At 37.6% G+C, this 22,806-nt stretch overlaps 1 protein-coding gene across 1 annotated transcript in view; it reads left to right on the top strand.

The window, feature by feature from the left end:
* The window catches only part of USH2A (usherin), an 890,339-nt gene that overhangs the window by 642,232 nt on the left and 225,301 nt on the right, over positions 1–22,806 (top strand). The window contains exons 48-49 of the mRNA XM_043922807.1: positions 12,253–12,451; positions 15,580–15,748. Coding sequence (XP_043778742.1) covers positions 12,253–12,451; positions 15,580–15,748 — 368 coding nt within the window. The remainder of the gene's footprint in view (positions 1–12,252; positions 12,452–15,579; positions 15,749–22,806) is intronic.

Raw genomic sequence — 22,806 nt, 5'->3', positions numbered from 1 at the left:
ATGGTGTTGCAGAAGACTCTTGAGAGTCCCTTGGACTGCAAGGAGATCCAACCAGTCCATCCTAAAGGAGATCAGTCCTGGGTGTTCATTGGAAGGACTGATGCTGAAGCTGAAACTCCAGTACCTTGGCCAGCTCATGCGAAGAGTTGATTAATTGGAAAAGACCCTGATGCTGGGAGGGATTGGGGGCAGGAGGAGAAGGGGACGACAGAGGATGAGATGGCTGGATGGCATCACCAACTTGATGGACATGAGTTTGAGTAAACTCCAGGAGTTGGTGATGGGCAGGGAGGCCTGGCGTGCTGCGATTCATGGGGTCGCAAAGGGTCGGACACGACTGAGCGAATGAACTGAACTGAACTGAACTATGCTTCCCTTTGCTTATGAGGCAGCCATGTGTGTGCACCTTGGAATTAAGACTTGTGTTGATTTGTGCCCAGAATTACTAGACTGCTTAGCTTTCTCTTTTTTGAGAGTTCCTCCGTGTTTTCCATATCCCTTGGACTTCCTTTTCCAGATCTTTGGCTGGAAAGACATGGTTTCTCTTGGAATTTTAGCCTCCCAAGGTAGCTCACAGTTTACATCAATGAAATTGTTCGAGGAGCAAAGAGATTAGAGAAAAATATTGAAAAAAATAATAAGTAGGAATTTTTTGCCACACATTCTTGGGCCACAGGGGGCACTTCTCCTGCTTTCCCTGGCCACAAAGCTAGATTTTTCTTAGGATTTTTAATTCTCATTTGGCAACAACTGCCATCATTCAGCTCCTTATCTGGAATCATACTCAGAGCAGGAAAAAAGAGGAAACGAAATGAAACAGGGATATTCATCACACCTTCTGGCTTGCTAGGCCTTTTTATACCCTGGCCAGAAAGATTAGGTTGCTCTCAAACCTAGACAGCATATTAAAAGCAAAAACATCACTTTGCCAACAAAGGTCCATATAGTCAAAGGTATGGTCTTTCCAGTAGTCATGTATGGGTGTTAGAGTCAGACCATAAAGAAAGCTGAGTACCAAAGAATTGATACTTTCAAATTGTGGTGCTAGGGAAGACTTTTGAGAGTCCCTTGGACTGCAAGGAGACCAAACCGGTCAATCCTAAAGGAAATCAACCCTGAATATTCATTGGAAGGACTGATGCTGAAGTTCCAATACTTTGCCCAACTGTTGTGAAGAGCTGCCTCATTTGAAAAGACCCTGATGCTGGGAAAGATTGAAGGCGGTAGAAGGGGATGACAGAGGGATGAGATGGTTGGATGGAATCCTCAACTCAGTGGACGTGAGTTTGAGCAAACTCTGGGCGATAGTGAATGACAGGGAAGCCTGGTGTGGTGCAGGCCGTAAGACTGCAAAAGTCAAACACACCTGAGCGAGTGGACAACAGCAACATAGGTTTTGCTTGCCCAGTGCGTGGTTCCACACTGGGGCTGCTCTTCAGCTGAAGATGGGGACGATAAAAGGAAAAACATTGGGAGACTGATCCCATAATGTTTGCTCTTCAAATATTGGCTTCTTTCCTGATTTGCCAGTATTGTTAACTTTTCAAAGCCCTTAGGTGGTGGCTTTTTGTAATTTGAGCTGACTTTTTAGCAATAATCAACAGGCATTTGTGTGTGTGCTCAGTCATGTCCAACTCTTTGTGACCCCATGGAGGGTAGCCCACAAGAATCCTCAGTCCATGGGACTATCCAGGCAATCATACTGGAGCAGGTTGCCATTTACTCCTCTAAGGGATCTTTCCCACCCAGAAATCAAACCCACATCTCCTGCATTGGCAGGTGGAGTCTTTACCACTGAGCCACCAGGGAGAGAGGCTATAAAGGACTTTTCCATATTAACCAGCATAGAAATTACCCTTCCCCCATATTTTTCTTTATTCCAATACATTTGACAACTTTATTTCCTTTTTTTTCCCCCCTTTTTTGGGGTCAAAGATCTAGCAAAAAAAAAAAAAAGCTGATTTAAATCATTTATAACTGAATATTGGCATGTACAGTCTTTCCTTTCTTAAAATGATCTATCATAGCACAACAACATTTTCCAAAGGCAAAACTCTAATGAGCACATATAGGCTGCCAGGCCATTAATCAAAATTACACCAACACCAAAGCAGTTAGCCTCCTGTGTGCATGTTATTGTTTGTGTAATTTCATTATACTTCTGGCAACATGTACATGTTAGTTGTTTCTATTTTGGTTTAAGAAACTCTTATATTAGCAACATGAAAAATCAAGTGTGAAATCCTTCCAGATAAAAGTAGACAAAGTTCGCTTCTATAGCACTCAAAATATTTTGGTTTCTAATAACACATATATTTCTTAGATTATCTTTGGTAAAATGTCATAGTCAGCAAATTTTAACTTTTGTATGTTTTAATAACATATACAGATAGCTTACCAGCCTGTTTGATCATAAGCATGGAGCACATCATCTTTGTCTCTGACCTTAACCTATACCTTGCTTTTGACTACAACATCTTCCACACAAGCACTTATGTATGGTTTTCCCAATTATACATAATCCAGAAATGCCCTTGCACACAAATGTAGAAAGATCCAATGAACCCTTCTAGTTTTATAAGCAACTCCTCCGGAAACAAACTCTATTTCTACATCACATTTTCTGTACTTGTCATATTATCATCAGCTGCTTCTACATACCCGAAGAGTGCTAACGACTGATCGATAGCCCGGACATGTCTGGCCGTGGCCTACACGTGCCCTGGGTAGTTCATTTATTTGCCTCAGTGGATTTGCTAGAGTGGAATTTAATCAATAGCTAATTCATTAATTCTGGTCCTCAAGAATGTAGAGACTGCGCTGGATGAAGATAGCTGTCTGGTGCTGGCTTTGATTGAAATATGACAGACACTGCAACTGACAGCTTCAGTGGGTACTGGGTTGCCTCTGAAGTTCACTTATTTATTCTCCCTAAGTGGATAAGTGAAGAAAAGAACATAAACCAGGAAAAGGTTTTATTACATGACTGCTAGCATTCCAAAATGCATCATTTCCAGGCGTGAGGCTCAAGGGAAAGCAGAGAAAGAGAGGAGAGAGAGAACACAGATATCTCTCATCGCCTTTAGTGGGAACCATGGTGGTTTTTACAGTTCCAGATCAATCTGGGGCTGTGTTATTGATGAGAAGTCAGAGGCATAATGTCTTGGTAATACTCACAAATAATTGTTTAAAATTTTGCCTCAAGCTCCTGAATAATATAAATGATATTTTCGCACTCCAGCTTCTGAGAAGTCTTCATGATAATAGCACAGATTCTGTGTCTCTAAATGACACTGAAGCCACTATCATCATTTAGAAATCCCCCTGTCTGAAAATTTCAGAGTACATAACTAGGGGTTGAGGATGGCATGAATGGTCATCGCTGGTTGAAAAAGAACTTTCTCTTTTTTGCCTCACCAAATTTGAGGTGAAACTTTGAGGCTCCTGTACTTTTATACTATGACACTGGCTATCAGGAAATCTCTTCTATGATTGTTTTCCCTCTCTGACTTTTTCAGTGACTGTTAGCTTGAATACTGAAGTGATTTTACAATTAAACATTTTTAAGTCATGCTTTATGTTATGTTTTTAAATGAGGAGTAGGCTGGGCTGTAGATGTAGAATTTCAGATCATCTCTTCACCCATATTCTAAACTTTACTTCTTGCCAGTATGGACAAGTTGAGACAGCTTCTTTTTAATTTAATTTTTATTGTATATCGGAGTATGGTTGACTTACAATGTTGTGTTAGTTTCAGGTGTACGGTAAAGTGATTCAGTACATATACATATATACACTCTTTTTCATATTCCTTTCCCATATAGATTATTACAGAATATCGAGTAGAGTTCCCTGTGCTATAGAGTGGGTCCTTGTAGGTTATGTGTTATATATATAGTAGTGTGTGTATGTTAATCCCAATATCCTAATTAATCTTCCCCCCTCACCTTTACCCTTGGTAACCATAAATTTGTTGTTAAAGTCTGTGAATCTGTTTCTATTTTGTAAATAAGTTCATGTGTATTATATTTTTCAGATTCCGCATATAAGTGATATCATGCAATGTTTGTCTTTCTCTGTATGCCTTACTTCACTTAGTATGATCATCTCTAGGTCCAATCATGTTGCTGCAAATGGCATTATTTCATTCTTGTTATTATTGAATAATATTCCATTATATTGATATGTATATGTACCACATCTTTATCCATTCCTATGTCAATGAACACATATGTTGCTTCCATGTCTTGGCTATTATAAATAGGGCTACAGTGAGTATTGAGGTGCAGGTATCCTTTTGGACCATGTTTTTCTCCAGGTTTATGCATGTGCTGTGCTTAGTCGCTCAGTTGTGTCCCACTCTTTGTGACCCCATGGACTGTAGCCCTCCAGGTTCCTCTGTCCATGGGGATTCTCCAGGCAAGCATACTGGGATGGGTTGCCATGCCCTCCTCCAGGGGATCTTCCCAACCCAGGAATTGAACCCAGGTCTCCAGCATTGCAGGTGGATTCTTTATCATCTGAGCCACCAGTGAAGCCCCAAGATATATGCCTAGGAATGAGATTGACGGGTTGTATGGTAGCTCTATTTTTAGTTTTTGAAAGAACCTCTATACTGTTCTCCATCGTGGCTGCACCAATTTATAGTCCCACCAACAGTGTAGGAGGGTTCCCTTTTCTCTACACTCTCTCCAGCATTTTTTGTTTGTAGAATTTTTGATGATGGCTGTTCTGACTGGTATGAGGTGGTACCTCACTGTATTTTTCATTTACATTTCTGTAATAATAAGTCACTCAGTGGTGTCCGACTCCTTTTGACCTCATGGAATAGTATATAGAATTCTTCAGGCCAGGACACTGGCGTGGGTGGCCCTTCCCTTCTCCAGGGAATCTTCCCCCAACCCAGGGATTAAACCCAGGTCTCCCGCATTGTAGGCAGATTCTTTGCCAGCTGGGCCACAAGGGAAGCCCAATAATTAGCAATATTGAGCAGCTTCTCATGTGATTCTTGGGCCATTTGTATAACTTCTTTGGAGAAATATCTATTTAGATTTTCTGCCCATTTTTTGATTGGGACTGGAATTTTCTGTTTCAGTCTAAAGGATATGAGAACACCTCTCAAAAGGGATCACTTGGAGTGTTTCTAGTATTGTTGTACACATTCAATCAACAATCTTACAATCATAATGGCTTTCAGTAAATATTATTCTTCTGATGGCCAATGAATTCTGATCATCGAACTCGTTGTTTAATCAGAAGACCTTACAGAATATTGAGCTTATTCTTAAGACTCTGCCACCACTATTTCTATTTTCTTACTTCCTTCTCTTTCCCAAACCCCTTCTAACTTTTCTACTTTTTGCAGCTCCCACAGAAGCAGCTCAGTCACTGAGATTTTGAGAGGCCTTTGTATGCATCTCCACAAAATCCAGCTTTTCTCCCAACTTACTCTGGCCTTTAACTGCTTCCTGAACACTCCTTGGTTTCTTTTATTGGTTTCATTCCATTCCTTTCATTGATTGTGAATGTCCTCAACAGAAAGACTCTCTCCTGCTCAAGTAGTTCATTCTCACAGTTTGATCATACTGATGCAAAGATCTCTAGCCCCATTTCTCCCTAACCTCTAGTCTCGTGTATTCAGGTTTGCATCAGTGTTCTATAGTGATAGCCACCCATCACTCCCATAACCTCAAGCCTCAGAAGTCAGTTTTCAGCTAACTTATCTTTTCCAGCATCCAGTTCTGTGGATGTACCACTACCTTGCACATGATCACAGACATCTAATTTTGATTTTTTTCAATCCCCTGATTTCACTCAATATCAATTTTAGTCTATTTCCTTTTGGAGCATCTTCTCCTAGCTGTCCCTCTTCTTCATTTCTACCATCATAACCATACTTCATTCTTTTATCATTCAAGTTGATATACCTATTTTAATTCAATGAGATACAAGAAGGAAAGGTTTTACTTTTGCCTATTCCTTACTACCTAAACATAGTCTTTTGGATGTCTTTTTCCTAACTCTTGAAAAACCTCTCAGAAGCATCTTATGGCTTTCACATTGTTTTCAGTTATGAGCCTACCTTTAGCAATTAAGATTCATGATCAAGTATTAAAAGTTCATTGCATCTCCAGCGAAATATTAAGCTCACATATGGTTCGAAGATCCTACCATGTCACAGGCTCAGACCTGATCCCAGCTTGCCCTTTCTCTCGTCCTACTCTTTCTTGCCTATCTCCTTTCATCCAGCTGTGCCTCTTTACTTTACTGCCATTGCTGGGTAGCCACCCAAACCCTCTCTGCTGCAGGTAGCACTTTCTTGGACAATTCTCTGTTTTCCTTGAGAGGACTTTTGAGAATCTCCACAAAGTCAAGTTCCCTGATAGGAATGTTGTCTTCTGCAACTGATCTCTGGTGGCAACAGAGCAGAATGTCCCAAAGACTCTCCTTACTGGAGTTCCTTCACACCAAAAGCCTGCCATGGTGGGTAGTATATGTAAAGGGGGCTCACACCTCACCACCTTGCAAGATATCCATTGGCTCATGGGAAACTCATTCGCTTGTGCCATGCTAAAGATTGATGGTATGCCAGTCCTGTCTTGCCTATCATCACAGCTGCTCTGGACAATATCTGGCCAATAGAATTGTCTAGCTGAAAAACAAGCACCGTTCTTTGGTCATACAGGATGCCAATCCCTATGTCAAGCTGTCCCCTAAGTTTCTTTCTATATTCCCCTCCAGGGCCAGTAGCAAATTTGGCTTAGATATTTCTGTTTCTCAGGAGGTACGAACCAGGAGAAGCAAGTGTTTCCAGTTTTTCTGAGTGATGTATTTAGAATGTCTTCCTCACCCTAGAGTGTGTTTAGGGGTGGGCTGGGGATGGTTTTTAACATCACTCTTCACAAAATAAATCACTCCTCTCTTACTCTGTGGCTCAAAAATTTCCAGTGATTTTCCAGTGCACTCAAAAAATGAATCCAAAGTTACTTCTATGTTCTACAAAACCCTGCATGATCTGCAGTTCCCCGTCCCACCCTCACAACACTCACCTGCTTCATTTTCCATCATTCTTTTGCTCACTTCAGTTCTTTCCCACTAGATTCTTTGATTGTCCTGAAACAAGTCAAGTGCATGGTTGTCTCAGAGCCTCTCTACCTCCTGCTCTCTCTGCCTAGAAACTCCTGTTCACATGCTTTGTCCCTTCTCCCTGCAAGAAGAGCCAGGCCTTCTCAGACCACCAGTTTGACATATTATATACTTATGTATATGTTTACTCTTTCATCTTCTCCCAGCAAAATGTAAGTTTTATGAAAAAAAGAACTTTGTCTTATTTATTCATAATTATATTATTAGAACAATGCCTTACCTATAGGAGATACTTAATAAATATTCATTAAATTTCCTTCTTTCAAAAACTCTTCAAGATTTCTGTTTATTTGGGATTGGTTTGGGTTTTGCATCATTGTTAATGGATAGTTTTATCCTCAGAACTCAGCAGAATCTTTCTGATCCCTTTTAGAAACAAGATACTTATCAGTCCTAAAGGGAGAAACTCATCTGTCATCCTCAGCTTGGAGCTAAATTGAAGTTCCTAAACAAGAGAAAGATCCATTAAACATTCCTTCACATTTAAATTCCTGATGTAGCTCACTGATATTTCTCCCTACCCCTCTTCTCTTCCACTCTCATTTGCCAGGTTATCAGTTCTAAAAGGGCTTTTTATTCTGCTAATGACATCCTGCACAATCACCTTATTTTGTCATCAAATTCCTCAACATAGTATCTGAGGGGCTTCATAAATTTTCTTCTTAAATTCTGATTGACCTTCCATTGATGGATGTTGATCATTCACTCATCAAGTTGGTCCCATTATTCTTCTATATATGGCTAGGCTGTTTCCTCCCTCTTATTTTTGCTTATGTGTGTCTTCCTGCTCAGAATTCTTCCTTCCTCCTGTTCCAATTCAAGTCCACATCTACTTCTCCCATGAAACCTTCATTGTTAGTCTAGGCAGAATGATCTTTGTTTGGTGTCTCTGTAATACTTCAAGGGTATATATACAATCAATCCTGAAGGAAATCAACCCTGAATATTCATTGGAAGGACTGATGCTGAAGTACTAATATTTTGGCCACCTGATGCAGAGAGTAAACTCACTGGAAAAGACCCTGATGCTGAGAAAGATTGAGGGCAGGAGGAGAAGGGGGTGACAGAAGATGAGATGATTGGATGACATCACCGACTCAATGGACATGAGTTTGAGCAAACTCTGGGAGATAGTGAAGGACAGGGAAGCCTGATGTGTTACAGTCCATGGGATCATAAGGAGTCAGACTTGACTCAGTGACTGGACAACAACAATGTAATACTTGTAGCTTGAACTAATGCCTAAACACTTGCCTTTACACTACTGTGAAGTGTAATTTGACATGTTTCTGGTATGCATTTTTTATATCCCCTAATACTTAAGGACATAGAGTTCTACCTTTTGATATTTTACTTACTACCAGTTATGCTAAGGCTTCCCTGGTGGCTCAGATGGTAAAGAGTTTATCTGTAGTGCGGGAGACCCAGGTTCGATCCCTGGGTTGGGAAGATCTCCTGGAGAAAGAAATAGCAACCCATTTCAGTATTCTTGCCTGGAAAATCCCATGGAGGGAGGAGCCTGTTAGGTTACAGTCCATGTGGTTGCAAAGAGTCTGACACAACCCAGCATCTTCACTTCTTAGTTATGCTAAGGCTTCCCAGGTGGCGCTAGTGGTAAAGAACCCACCTGCCAGTACAGGAGACATAGGAGATGCAGGTTTTATCCCTGGGTCAGGAAGATCCCCTGGAGAAGAGCACGGCCACCCACTCCAGGTTTCATGCCTGGAGAATCCCATGGACAGAGGAGCCTGGTGGACTACAGTCTGTAGGGTCCCAAAGAGTCAGACATGACTGAAGTGACTTAGCACATAGCACATAGTTATGCTAAACATTCTAGTGGAGAATTAAACATTCAATAGCTTGATTTGAGAGCAGATAAATAATATTGTCATCATATTACATTTATTTAGTCTTAAAGGTGCCCTGATCATTTTTGATAACCACAATCTGGAATAGTATTTGAAGAAGTTGAGTGCACTGACAAAAATGACCTAGTTGAGTAGGCATTTTTAAAAGGCCTCTGTAAACAAGTTCAAGGAATCTTGAGCTATTTATAACAATTTGTAGATAAATTAGAGTTTCCCTGGTGGCTCAGATGGTAAAGCGTCTGCCTGCAATTCGGGAGACCTGGGTTTGATCCCTGGGTCAGGAAGATCCTTTGGAGGAGGAAACGGCAACCCACTCCAGTACTCTTGTCTGAAAAATTCCATGGATGGAGGAACCTGGTAAGCTACAGTCCATAGGGTTGCAAAGAATCGGACACGACTGAGCGACTTCACTTTCTTTTCTTTCTTTCTGTAGATAAATTGTTTATAAAAGACAAACTTCAGATTGTCTCCCCAATATTTCACATTAATTCATATGGTTTAAGAATGTTCCTTCTATTTTACTCTCCAACATCAAAGCAATGGAACCATTAATCCAGTTAATGTGTGTATTTCTCAGAGATGTCTTTCATTTCAAACCAAAGGATTTTTTCAGTGTCACTCTCATGGGCTCTAATGAGAGGTAGATAGGTGCTAAGCCCCCTATTTTTCTTTGATCATGTATATTAGTGTACCTAACTCAGATCCTCAACATCAAAACTTTTCGTGCTAGCACTAAAAATACAGGTGGTCTCTCTTCCTGGTTATGCTGTGCAAAAAAAAGAGAAGTTACACTGACTAGAAATGGTATTTTCTAGACTTTGCTAGTTTACCAGCTTTTGTAGATAAGTCAGACCCTTGAATGTCACTTAAAGGTAGTCTTTTCTGTAGCTGGTTATGCAATGAATACAGAAGAGGTATCTGAAAAAATGTGGAATTAATTTTGAGAGTTGTATAAAGACCTTAGAATAATAATGGTGAATATACAAGTCACCTATGAAACTGTTCTCTCATAGGTGACATTAATTTCTTATCTACAGAGTCTTATTAGTGAATGTGTTGTGTTTGTACCTCCAAGAAAATGAAATAATTTTCTTTTTTTTCTTTTTCAGCAGTCTATTAAAATGTCAAGGTTTATCTTGACTGCTGCTTTTTAATGTAAATGTTTGGGCCTAATTGAATTCCTAATATGTAATGTCACATAGAATTCTGATAGAGTTCAGTAATTTGGCCTGTAAAGACACACTTTTTCTTACAATGGAAAGTATAGCAAAAATATTATTTGGCACAATGTCAGAAGGATGGTCAACATAAGTTATTTTGATAATATTTTAATATTGCTCGAGTATAAGGACTAAGCTTACATGTGCTTGTTATTCTTCAAAGTAGTTATTGAAATGTTTCATAGGTAAAGCTAACCTATAACTATGTGTGAATGGTTGTTATGGTTGAAGATTCTAGAATTATAAAAATCAATCTTGAATGTCAGAGTTCTATTCCTGTTTTTGAAAATAATAAGAACAAAAGTAATTATTTTATGTTTGCCTGATGTTCTGCACATAGTAGCCTTTCTTTACCCTGCTAAATTGCAAGAATATGTCATCAAAATCTCTGGGGCTTTGTTAAAATCTTTACTTTCTGTTTATAGATTTTCTTAAAATATTAAAGATTGTACAGGTATGTCATCTAGGCTGAATCATTCTGACAAGTAGATGTAAGTGCTAAAATAAAGTTCTGTACATTAGTCTGAGAGTAAATAATTTCATTCCATATTGACTCTTCTTTGAAAACGTGATGCTATGATCTCATTCAGAACAGCAGATGAAATACTAATAGATCATTGAAAATGCAGTTTTGGTATGATGTTATGCCTCCATTGTTTACCAAACCACCAAAAATAGGATGCTTATATGTTTAGAATAAATTGTGACTCAATTTTTAAAACTCAAACATCTTCAAGAACATAGTGATATAAAGAAGTTTGTTATGGGAATCTCCAATTTCTGAATTTCTGACCACAAAGCATATCTGATCATGGTATATAAAGAACCATTGGAAAATTAAATCTGTTTTTGTGAGTCAAAAATTAAGATAAAGTATATTTGGAGGGAGCATATCAATTATATCAGTTGATAAAATGTATAAATATTACATGTTGATAAATAAATTTATTGATAAATGTTATCAATTGTTAACTTATCAACTGATAAAAAGATTTTATCAATTTGGTCATGCATTTTGTCTATGTGACAAAATAACCAACAGTAGAGGTTCAAGTAAGTAGTTCTAGAGGTAGATTGTTGTTGGCATTGGTTCAGTTATACCAAATACCTCAGGGGCATCTTTGTGCTTTGCATGGCCTTTCTCAAATGATTGCAAGATAATTGAAGTGACTGCTGAAATTTCAGACATCATATTTAGTAGAAAGAGAGAAAAGGGGAAAAGGCCACAGTCACATCAAGGAAGATAAAATTTCCTAGGGACCTTAATTAGACTCTTAACATCTTCTGGTTGCGTCTCTTTGAGCAGCAGAGGGTCACATGGCTAGTCCTAGCTGAGAGAAGGAAGGCAAAGGAGTAGAAATTGTGAGTAGGGGTTAGGTCTGCTGCATATTCTAATTTCCATGCTATTTACTTTGTGTGCCTGCTAAGTCGTTTCAGTCCTGTCCAACTCTTTGCAAACCTCTGGACTATAGCTTACCAGGCTCCTCTGTTCATAGGATTCTCCAGACAAGAATCCTGGACTGGATTTCCATGCCCTCCTCCAGGTTCTCTTCCCCACCTAGGGATCTAACCCGTGTCTCTTACATCTCCTGCAATGGCAGGCGGATTCTTTATACTACTGCCACTTGGGATTGGGAAGCCCATCCTATTTACTACATCACATTATTTGTGTCTTATTTTAACTTATCAACCAAAATTTTTTGTTGCTTTTACTGACTAGCCACAAACAATAATACATTCTTTTTGCCTCTGAAACTTAAAGTGGGAGACCACCGAACTCATGTCATGGTGTTATTCTCCCAAGAGCTTAAATGATTTTGGTTGATTCTCAAAACATAGCCTATAGTGGTAGCATATGAGTGTGTATATTTTTTTGCTCCAGATTTTTCATTAGGAAGTTGTTGATGAAATAGACCTTTTGACCAAACTGATAGACTAATTGAAAAGTAGGTCAGGCTGATAGCATCAAAGTCAAATGTTGTCTTTTTCAGAATGATTGATTATTCTGTCCATTGCAGATCCCTTCAAATTGATTGGATGTCTCCAGGGAGGCCAAGTGGCATCATTCTTGGATATGATCTCTTACGGAAAACGTGGCGCCCATGCTCTAAAACTAAGAAGTTAATGAAGGACCACACTGGTGGACTCTGTGAGGCAGTGGAGTGTCAAAAACATGAATCTCTTTGTGGAACCAGGTGCTACTCCCCTGAGGCTAAGGTAAATCTTTTCAAACGAGTCAGTAAAATATGTTTTTCCCACTACATTCTCTGGGCTGAAATCACTTGCTTCTTAAACCATGGTTTATCATGTTCAGTATTTCCACTGGAATAACAAGAAGACCCTGTGGAAAAGAAAGGATGCCTATAAAAATCACATCTTCCTCATGAGCATTTTAGCCTTCTCATTTTTCATCATCTTCATAGAAAAAAAATGAGCTTATTGAAATGATAAGGAACCTCCAAAATTTGTGCTTGATTGAGTGAGTTGAATATTCTTTACAACAAATTCATTCAGCTACAAGTGGCTGTTTTACCTGACACTGATGAGTAACTGTGAGCCGGACCTTTCATGATTTGTCTGAAATATTTTTAAACTATGGCCATTTGCAGATTAATGTTCATATTAGTTTCAGTTTAAGAATCAGATCAATAATACAGCTAGACAGAGGAGTTTATAAATGGTTTTTATTGACAAATGATGCAGAAAATCCTTAGTGTGAAGATAGAATTTCACATAATGAAATAACATTCCTATTTGTCAACAACATCACACATGCGATGACTAAAGCTACTACTAAATTCAAAAGATTCACTGCAAAAGGATTCAGTAATTAAGAAAGTGAGTTGTTGAAGTAATGTGGATTAAAATGCTTATTATTGCTGACACTGGCTAAGCAGTTTTTATCTAAGAAATGTTATAAAACTAGTAGTTACTAACTATACTTTTTTTTTTTTTTACATTTGGACTCCAGAATTGTCATTAAGCCCAAGTTCTATATCATTTTAAGCCATTAAATGTGTGCCATCTGGTGAATATACTTTCATAGAATGAAATGGAATTTAGGATTTCTGAGAAAAAAACATGCTAGAATAAATTTTCCTGTTAAAAACATTCTCCAAGAGAAAGGAAACTTTGATGCATTAAACAAAGTATTACTTTTGTTTAAAGGATTAAGGCATATGCAGGTTTTGTCAGTGAAAGAGAATAAAGGAAGTCAATTACAATCTCAAGAGAAAAAAATTTGTTCGTAAATTTCTGTCTGCAGTTAACAATCAATATGTATTTCCTGGGTGAGAGGTTGAAGGGAGGTAGAAAATAGACTTCTTGTGAGTCTAAGAGCCTTTTGGCTAAATCATTACATACATCAGAATCATCTGTAATAGTTATACAAGCTTCCCTATTTGATTGCAGCCATGGATCTCAAACCCCAGTGAGTATCATACCTGGAGGTCCCACCCCCAGAGTAAGTCTTGGATACAGCATGAGAATTTGCATTTCTAACAGGTTTCCAGGTGAGGCCTCCTTCATCTGGTCTAGGGACTGCACTTTGAGAATCACTAGATTACAAAATTACTTCTGGAAAACCTAGAGCAAGGAACAGGCTGCCTATTTCAATATTAGCTACACCTTACCAGCTCAAGTTACTAAAATTGTTTCCTCAGCCAATGAACTTTAAATTAGAAGATTAAGAAATACTCTGTTCAGGGGCAAACATCTCAAAAGAAATCATTTCTTGAAAATGTTCCCTTTGGGGCCCCCTCAAAGATCAAAACCAGAGTGTGTTAGAAGAAAGGCATAAATTTTATGTGACTTGAAGGAGCCTGAGAATGGCATTGACAATGAACATATGGAAGGAAATCAGATGTGAAGATCCATCAATAAATAAATACTTGAATATTTAAAAGGATGGTAAGTCCTAGAGACTCTGAAGGAAAAGACCGGTGGATGTGCTTTGGTGTCCAAGAACTCTGTATGTGAATGGAACTTTAATAGGTGCTTTAAGATTATACAACCCACGGCACAATTTTAGGTTACTGTCATAAAACAAGAAGAAGGTATGTATTGTTTTACCCTGCAAGCAAAAATGTCCACCATTCCTAAATCCCAAATAAACACAAAGAGTATTTTCCTTAGTTCTTTAAAATGGAGCGTAATTTGAAATTTTACTTTTCATTCAGAATGTGGCATCAAAGAATGGCGTCATGCAATTTGTCCTTGGAATCAGACTGATTTTGGCTCTTCATTGCTAATAACTAAACAACAAAACCAACTTATTCCAGTTGGTTTACCAGGGCTACCTGAGGAACCACAGAAATCGATTTCTGCCCAGTTTCCTTGCTCTTTGGTCACTTCTGAGAAATGAATGAAGTACTAAGCTTGCCTTCAGACTTAGTTATTCCATACTCTACTCCCTTTGGATACAGCGTGAATCAAATGTTGGTGCAGGCTGAAGTAGCAATGAGTAAAGAGGAAAAAGAGAAGCACCTCTTAAACAGTGGTTGATTTTTGTCTGCCACAGAAAGCATCTATCTAATTAATGAAACTGATGCCAAGTGCAGGTTCTGAGGCTACATCTCATGTTCAGTGTCTCATTTGCCCTAGATACAGAGTGTCAGTCTCTCAGACCTCAAGTGAGCATGCACAGTAATTATTTGATTGTTCGAGCACATAATTTCTTCCACAGCTCCTGGAGAAAACACATTGTTAAAAGGGCTTTTCAAAATTAATTCCCATATAAATTTCCTTACATGTATATACATATGCATACATATATGTATACACAATATATATACAAACATTCATAAATACACATATATGCATACATTATATATATATATATATACATATATATAAATGTTGGACACTGTTGAGATTGCCTTGTCTGAAGATTGGATTCACCAATAAGTGATCATATAAATTAGTATAAGGAAAATACAAGGTATTAAAAAAATGATCAATAAGAGACAGGTTTCCATAGATGTGGTACTGTTTAACAATCATTAAAATAAAAACATATATATGGAAGAAATTGCTCATTTGCAACTCAAAATTATCTTCACATTGGAAGCACTGACATTCAAAAGATAATTCATATTTATAGCATATTATAATAGAGCACAAAGCATGGTCGAAGGCTAAAGAAGCTACATTGTATTGACTTGCAATGATAGAATTTGAATAATATTCAGAATATGTATTTTTTAAACCTTTGAATTTTTATCAGAAATATGCTACATTTGATCTAAGGTCGAGGCCTTATTAGATAATAACAGTATCACATAAGATATGGTGGTATGACACTCTTAATAAAACTGTTTCTTTTACATCTGATCCTCAAATTTCAGGTTTGTTGTAATGGAGCTCTCTATGACCTTCAGCCTGGACATGCCTGTTGTGAAGAGAAGTACATAGCATTTGTTTTGAACTCAACTGGAGTTTGTTGTGGTGGCCGCATACGAGAGACACAATCAAATCATCAGTGTTGCTCAGGGTATTATGTTAGAATTCTACCAGGTGAGGATAATTTCCAAGTGTACTCAGTAATCTTGGGAACCAGAAAAAGCAAACACATGACTTATGTCAGTGAATTGCTTTAAGCACCTCCCCACCAAAAAAATACATAGCTAATAGTAGCCACTAACACATAGCCTATGTTTGGTTTTAGATATTATTTCCTGTTTCAGCTTTCTTTAAATATAAGCAAGACAAAGCACAAACCAGAGAGGAAATACAAGGAACTTGTTATATGTACTACATAAAGAAATATATCTGGAGAGCTGGGTAACTGCCTTTTTTGTGACTTTATTCACATGGCTGACTACTTCATCATAAACTCTGAATTTCTTGGTGTATCACTCCATGAAACTGTTCTCCATTTTCTCCATTTCTCTCCTGAATGGTGCATGCGTTGTTCCTTATTGTTGCTGTTCAGTTGCTCAGTCATGTCTGACTCTTGGTGACCCCATGGACAGCACCTTACCAGGCTTCCCTGTCCTTCACCATCTCTCGGAGCTTGCTCAAACTCATGTCCATTGAGTCAGTGATGCCATCAACCCAACTTGTCCTCTGTCGTCCCCTTCTCCTCCTGCCTTCAATCTTTCCCAGTGTCAAGAGTCTTTTCCAATGAGTTGGCACTTTGCATCAGGTGGCCAAAGTATTGAAGTTTCAGCTTCAGAATCAGTTCTTCTAATGAATAGTCAGGATTGATTTCCTTTAGAATTGACTGATTTGATCTCCTTGCAGCCCAAGCTACTCTCAAGAGTCTTCTCCAATACCACAGTCCAAAGCATCAATTTGGCGCTCAGCCTTCTTTATGGTCCAACTCTCACATCCATACATGATACTGGAAAAATCATAGCTTTGACTACATGGCCCTTTGTCAGCAAAGTAATGTCTTTGCTTTTTAATATGCTATCTAGATTGGTTATAGCTTTTCTTCCAAGGAACAAGTGTCTTCTTATTTCATGGCTGCAGTCACCATCTATAGTGATTTTGGAGTCCAAGAAAATAAAGTCTCTCACTGTTTCCATTGTTTCCCATTTGTATTTGCCATGGAGTGATGGGACCAGATGCCATGATCTTCATTTTTTGAATGTTGAGTTTTAAGCCTGTTTTTTCACTGTCCTCTTTCACTTTCATCAAGAAGCTCTTTAGTTCCTCTTTGCTTTCTGCCATAAAGGTGGTATCACCTGGATATCTAAGGGTGTTGATATTTCTCCTTGCAACCTTGATTCCAGCTTGTGCTTCCTCCAGCCTGACATTTTGCATGATGTTCTCTGCATAGAAGTTAAATAAGCAGGGTGACAATATACAGCCTTGATGTACTCTTTTCCCAATTTTGAACCAGTCTTTTATTTCATGTCTGGTTCTAACTGTTGCTTCTTGACCTACATACAGGTTTCTCAGGAGGCATGTAAGGTTGTCTGGTATTCCCATCTCTGTAAGACTTTTCCACAGTTTGTTGTGATCCACACAGTCAAAGGCTTTAATGCAGTCAATGAAGCAGAAGCAGATGTTTTCTGGAATTCTCTTGCTTTTTCTATGATCCCACATATGTTGCCAATTTGATTTCTGGTTCCTCTGCCTTTTCAAATCCAACTTGAACATCTGGAAGTTCTTGGGTCACATAATGTTGAAGCCTAGCTTGGAGAATGTTTAGCATTGCTTTGCTTGCACATGAGATGAGTGCAATTGTGTGGTAGTTTGAACATTCTTTGGCATTACCTTTCTTTTGGATTGGAATGGCATTATTCTTAGGTGGATGGTTATCACAAATTCCATTTATCTGAGGCTAGCCCATTGTCAGTACCCCTTGTTACTCTACACCTGGCAGAGCAAGGTGGAATTAGTAAAGAGTAGCAATCAGGAATTTTTCCCTCCTCACCTTCTTTTCCTTCTATCTTATCAGCTGACTGAATAAGCCATTTTCCAAATTCAACTACTCAAAACAGCTTCCAATGACTATAACTGAAAACAAAGACAACAATTGGCATTTATAAAACATTTATGAAACAGCAAGCATCTGGCAGGCTCTGTATTCAAGATTTTAATTATGATATGATACCATATATTTTTTTCACAACTGTAGGACAGTGGTATTTTATCTCAAGTTTCCTAACATAGAAAGAGGTTCAAAAAGAATCGATAACATGCCCAGATTCACATAGATTAATTAATTAATTTTGAAAACCTACCTTTGTTAAAGTACTATTATTTTTGATTCTTCCACAAAGATGCTTTCGTAATTCTTTGTAAAAGTACTATTTTTTTTCTAATTATTATGCAAGAAAATACTTTCATAATTAAGGAACTCTTAATCAACTGGATTTTCCAAGTAAGAAAACACAATGGTGATGTAACTAAGGATTAGTCTTAACTTTGTTATACTACAAATCATAGTGTTAGGCAACCAATCAGACACTGTCAAATGCTTTACTCTCTCAAAATAATTTGCACTTTGGGAATTTTCAACTATATTTCACATCTTTCCTCCTTTGCAAAAAAAAAAAAAAAAATTGTCTTCAAAATTACAACCACAGATGTGAGATGAAAATTTTCTGCTATCCCATCCTTCCCATTCTTCAGACCAATAGGTCATATTAGGCTTTTCTCTAATTGCATTTTTATCTCCAAGTCACATTACAATTTGTAATAAGTTGTGATTTTCAAAGAACTGTCCCAACTCTGAAAAATATCCACTTTGCCTTAAATTGATGAAAATCACTTGGTTACATTTGTCAAAGCTATGAACACCTCAGAGATTTGCCCATCATCTTTCTCAATCCTAACACAAATTGTCAGATCTTGAACTAATAAAGCAATCTACTTATATTCTATTTCCAAATAAAATTCAACTTTTTTTCCCCAAAGAAGGTCCAAAAATGAAATAAGTCCTGGAAGCTCAAAGGTCATTTATTGATATTATACAAGCCTTTCTGTTGAGTATTGGCCACATTTGGATCTTTTAAGTGGTTAATTTTTCAGAGGATGAGGATGCCTACCTTGATATCAAAGGGAAAAACTGCAATCTTATAGGATAATCAAAGAGAATGTTTTGCTCTAATCACTAATCTCAATGTACCTAATTGAAGATATTGTATTGTGACCTCAGCCTTCAGCCAATAGTCTTTATTACCTGGTTTAACACTGTTTACATCATGAAAGAAAAACATGTTGACTCGAAACCATCTTATTGTTTGGTGGTTTTAGTCACTAAGTTGTGTCTGGCTCTTTGCCACCCTGTGGGCTGTAACTTGCCAGGCTTCTCTGTCCACGGGATTTTCCAGACAAGAATATTGGAGTGGGTTGCGATTTCCTTTTCCAGAGGATCTTCCCCACCCGGGGGTCAAACCCACATCTCCTGCATTGCAGGCGTATTCTTTACCACTGAGCCACCAGGGAAGCCCCAAACTATCTTATATTTCAATGTAATTAAAATTCACTCAGTAGTCTGCCAGTTCAAGACTGAGACAGATCTAGGCATTTTGATATTTCTAGACAAGTCTGAAATATTGGTGAATAATATTTACCTCATTTTGGTGAGTAATGTTGACTTCATTTTTTCTCACAACTTACCTCCATAGAACCCCATAACAAAGAGCAGCAGAGAAAAGAATGCACTTTCCACTCCCCTTTTTTTTTTATAAATATGCTAATGACCTCAAGCTAAATGTTAATGTGGGTCATTCTTTGATAAGAATAACAATTAACTGTTAAGACTGCATGGTAGCTTTTAAAGAGAAAACATTTTCAAGCCTGTCGTGAAATAGATTCATTTTGAGAGGTTAATGAGAAGGTGACTGATCCTTGTATCTTATGTCTAATAGCCCTTTTTTGAGGGGAAAAAAAATCAGTTTTACTTCTCATTGATATAATCCACACCTCTTTTTATGAAGCCTTTTCTTCTGTCAGTAACTGAATAACATTCTGAGGGATTCAGGGAAATATGACTGAAATATCCAATTGATATTTGTTATACTCAGAAGTGGATTTTTTTTAAAGGATTGGTTTTCCCCAATATAAGTATATACACTGTTCTTCTAAGCCCACCATTGTCCTAAGTGATGTTTAATTAAATGATGTTTCCCCTGGACCGTGTGACACATTATGGTAAAGAAAGTCTTCCAACAAGGGACACTGCTCATTCTCTAGCTGCAAAGATTTAAGAAATGGGAACTACATTGCAGACCGGAGAGGAGAAACCTCTCACCTAGAAAAACATAACAGATACAGTTACTTCACTGTTCTCAGTAAATCCTTTCTCCTTTTCCCTAGGTACTTCATATAAGTAGAATCATGTAATAATGGTCCTTTTGTGACTGGCTTACTTCACTTAACGTTTTCAAGGTTCATCCATGTTGTAGCACATGTCAGAATTCCCTTCCTATTTCAGGTTGAATGATATTCCATTGTATGTATTTACAACATTTGGTTTATCTGGTCATCTGAGGAGGGACATTTGAGCTGCTTACATGTCTTGACTGTTGTGAATAAGGCTGTTGTAAACACTGCTGTACAACTATCTATTCAAGTCCTTGCTTTCGATTTTTTGGCTATACACGCAAAAAATGGAATTCCGATATTATATGGTAACTCTGTGTTTTTAATTTTTTGAGGAACTGCTATAGTGTTATCCACAGTGGCTGCACCATTTTGCATTCTCAACAGCAGTGCACAGGGTTCCAATTTCCCCATTTTCTTGCTAACACTTGTTGTTTTCTATTTTTGCTTTGTTTTTATAGTAACCATAACTAGGTGTGAAATAGTATCTAATTGTGATTTTGATACACGTTTCCCTAATAATCCATAATATTGAACATATTTGTGCTTACTGGTCATTTGTGTGTGCGTATATGTATATATATATATGTATCTTCTTTAGAGAAATGTCTACATGTATCCTTTGTGTGTGTGTGTGTGCTTAATTGCTCAGTCATGTCTGACTCTTTGCAACCCCATGGACTGTATTCTGCCAGGCTCCTCTGTCCGTGGGGATTCTCCAGGCAAGAATACTGGAGTAGGTGGGTTGCCATGCCCTCCTCCAAGGGATCTTCCCAACCAGGGATTGAACCAAGGTCTCCCACATTGCAGGTGGATTCTTTACCATCTGAGACACCAGGGAAGCCCATATGTATCGTTTGCCCATATTTTAATTGGATTGTGTTTTTGCTGTTGAGTTGTAGAAGTTCTTTATGTATTCTGCATGTTGGTACCTTATTAAATATATGATTTACAACTACTTTCTCCTATGGGTCATAGTTTTAATCAGTTGGTAGTATCTTTGCATGCCTAATACTTTTTAATTTTGATGAAGTCTGAATGATCTATTTTTCCTATTATTGCCTGTGCTTTTGGTGTCATACCCAAGAAATTATTGCCAAAGCCAATGTCATTAAACTTTTCTCCTATGTTTTCTCCTTAAAACTATATGGTTTTAGCTTTTACATTTAGGTCTTGGGTCCATTTTTATTTCATTTTTGTATATAGTATAAGATATGGGTTCAACTTCATTCTTTCCATTTGGATGTCTAGTTTTTCCACTGACATTTGTTGAAAAGAGGGTCCTTTCCCCCAGTGAATGGTCTTGACATCCTTTTGGGAAATCGTTTGATTATATATGCAAGGTTTTATTTCTGTGCTCTCTATTTGGTTTCATTGGTTTATATGTCTGTCTTTGTACTAGGATCACATCGTTTTGATTACCGTAGCTTTACTGTAAGGTTTGAAATCAAGCAATGTGAGATTGCCAACTTTGTTCTTTTTTAGGATTATTTGGCTATCTGAGGTACATGGAGACTCCATATGAATATTAAAGTTGATTTTTCTATTTCTGCAAGAAGTATTATTGGGATTTTAATAGGGATTGCATTGAATCAGATCCCTTTGTGTAATATTGACATATTAACAATATTAGGTCTTCTAATCCTTGAATGTGGAATATCCAATTTAATCCTAATTTCTTTTAGCCACAGTTTGTAGTTTTCATTGTACATTTCCTTTACCTCCTTGATTAAGCTTATTCTTAGGTGCTTTTATATTATTGTAAATAAAATTGTTTTTTAAATTTCCTTTACAAATTTTTCATTTTTATTTTCATAATATATATTTTGTATGTTGACTTTATATGCTGCAACTCTGCTGAATTCTCTTATTAGTTCAGATTGGGTTTTGAGTGTGAAATCTTTAGGGTTTTCTACCCATGAAATTACTTTGTCTGTGAACAGAGATAAATTTTACTTCTTCCATTCCAGTATTGATGCCTTTCATTTCTTTTTCTTGCCAGATTGCTCTGGTTATCCTTTAAATATTATGTGAATAGAAATGGTGAAAATCAGATCCTTGTCATCTTCCTGATCCTAGAAGAAATGATTTCTTGAGTATAATATTGAGTATAACATTAGTTGTAGGGTTTTCTCATATGCTTTTTATTGTGTTGAGGTATTCTCTCCTACTTCTGGTCTTTTAATTGTTTTTCTAATAGAAAAGTTTTGAATTTTGTCAAATGCTTTTTCTGTACAAGTGAGATGGCCATATGTTTTCCTTCTTTCGTTCCACTAATATGGTTGTTTTACACCGAGTATGTTTTTTGGTATGTTGAATTATCCTTGCATTTCAAGAATAAATCCCACTTGGTTATGTTGTATAATCCTTTTAATGTGCTACTGAAAGAAAGAAAGAAAGACTGTTTGAGAGAATTCTCCAGTGAAGCCATCTAGTCCAGGACTTTTCTTTGCTAGGAGGTTTTGATTAGTGATTCAATCCTGTTACTAGCTATCAGTCTATTCAGACTTTATATTTCTTCATGATTTAGTCTTGGTAGGTTACAGTATTTGTCCATTTCATCTAGTGGGATGGGTTTTTGACCAATAAATTTTGGACAAGAAAGACCTCAGGGATAACTGCTAAGAGTTCTTGTCCTATTTTTGTGCTCTTTATATATCGGCCAATAGTTAAATATTATCCCATATTTTAAATATCATTTTGGTTAGCAGTTCATCTTGCTTTTACTAATCAAGTTTTGGCATATCCTGGCTTCATAGGAAGATGAGCTAACTGACAGATCAGGGAGTCGA

The sequence above is a fragment of the Cervus elaphus genome, chromosome 14, assembly GCF_910594005.1.
Source record: "Cervus elaphus chromosome 14, mCerEla1.1, whole genome shotgun sequence".
In the NCBI taxonomy this organism is placed as follows: Eukaryota; Metazoa; Chordata; class Mammalia; order Artiodactyla; family Cervidae; genus Cervus; species Cervus elaphus.
The sequence above is the reverse complement of the archived record's forward strand: the minus strand, read 5'-3'. Positions and strand labels throughout refer to the sequence as shown.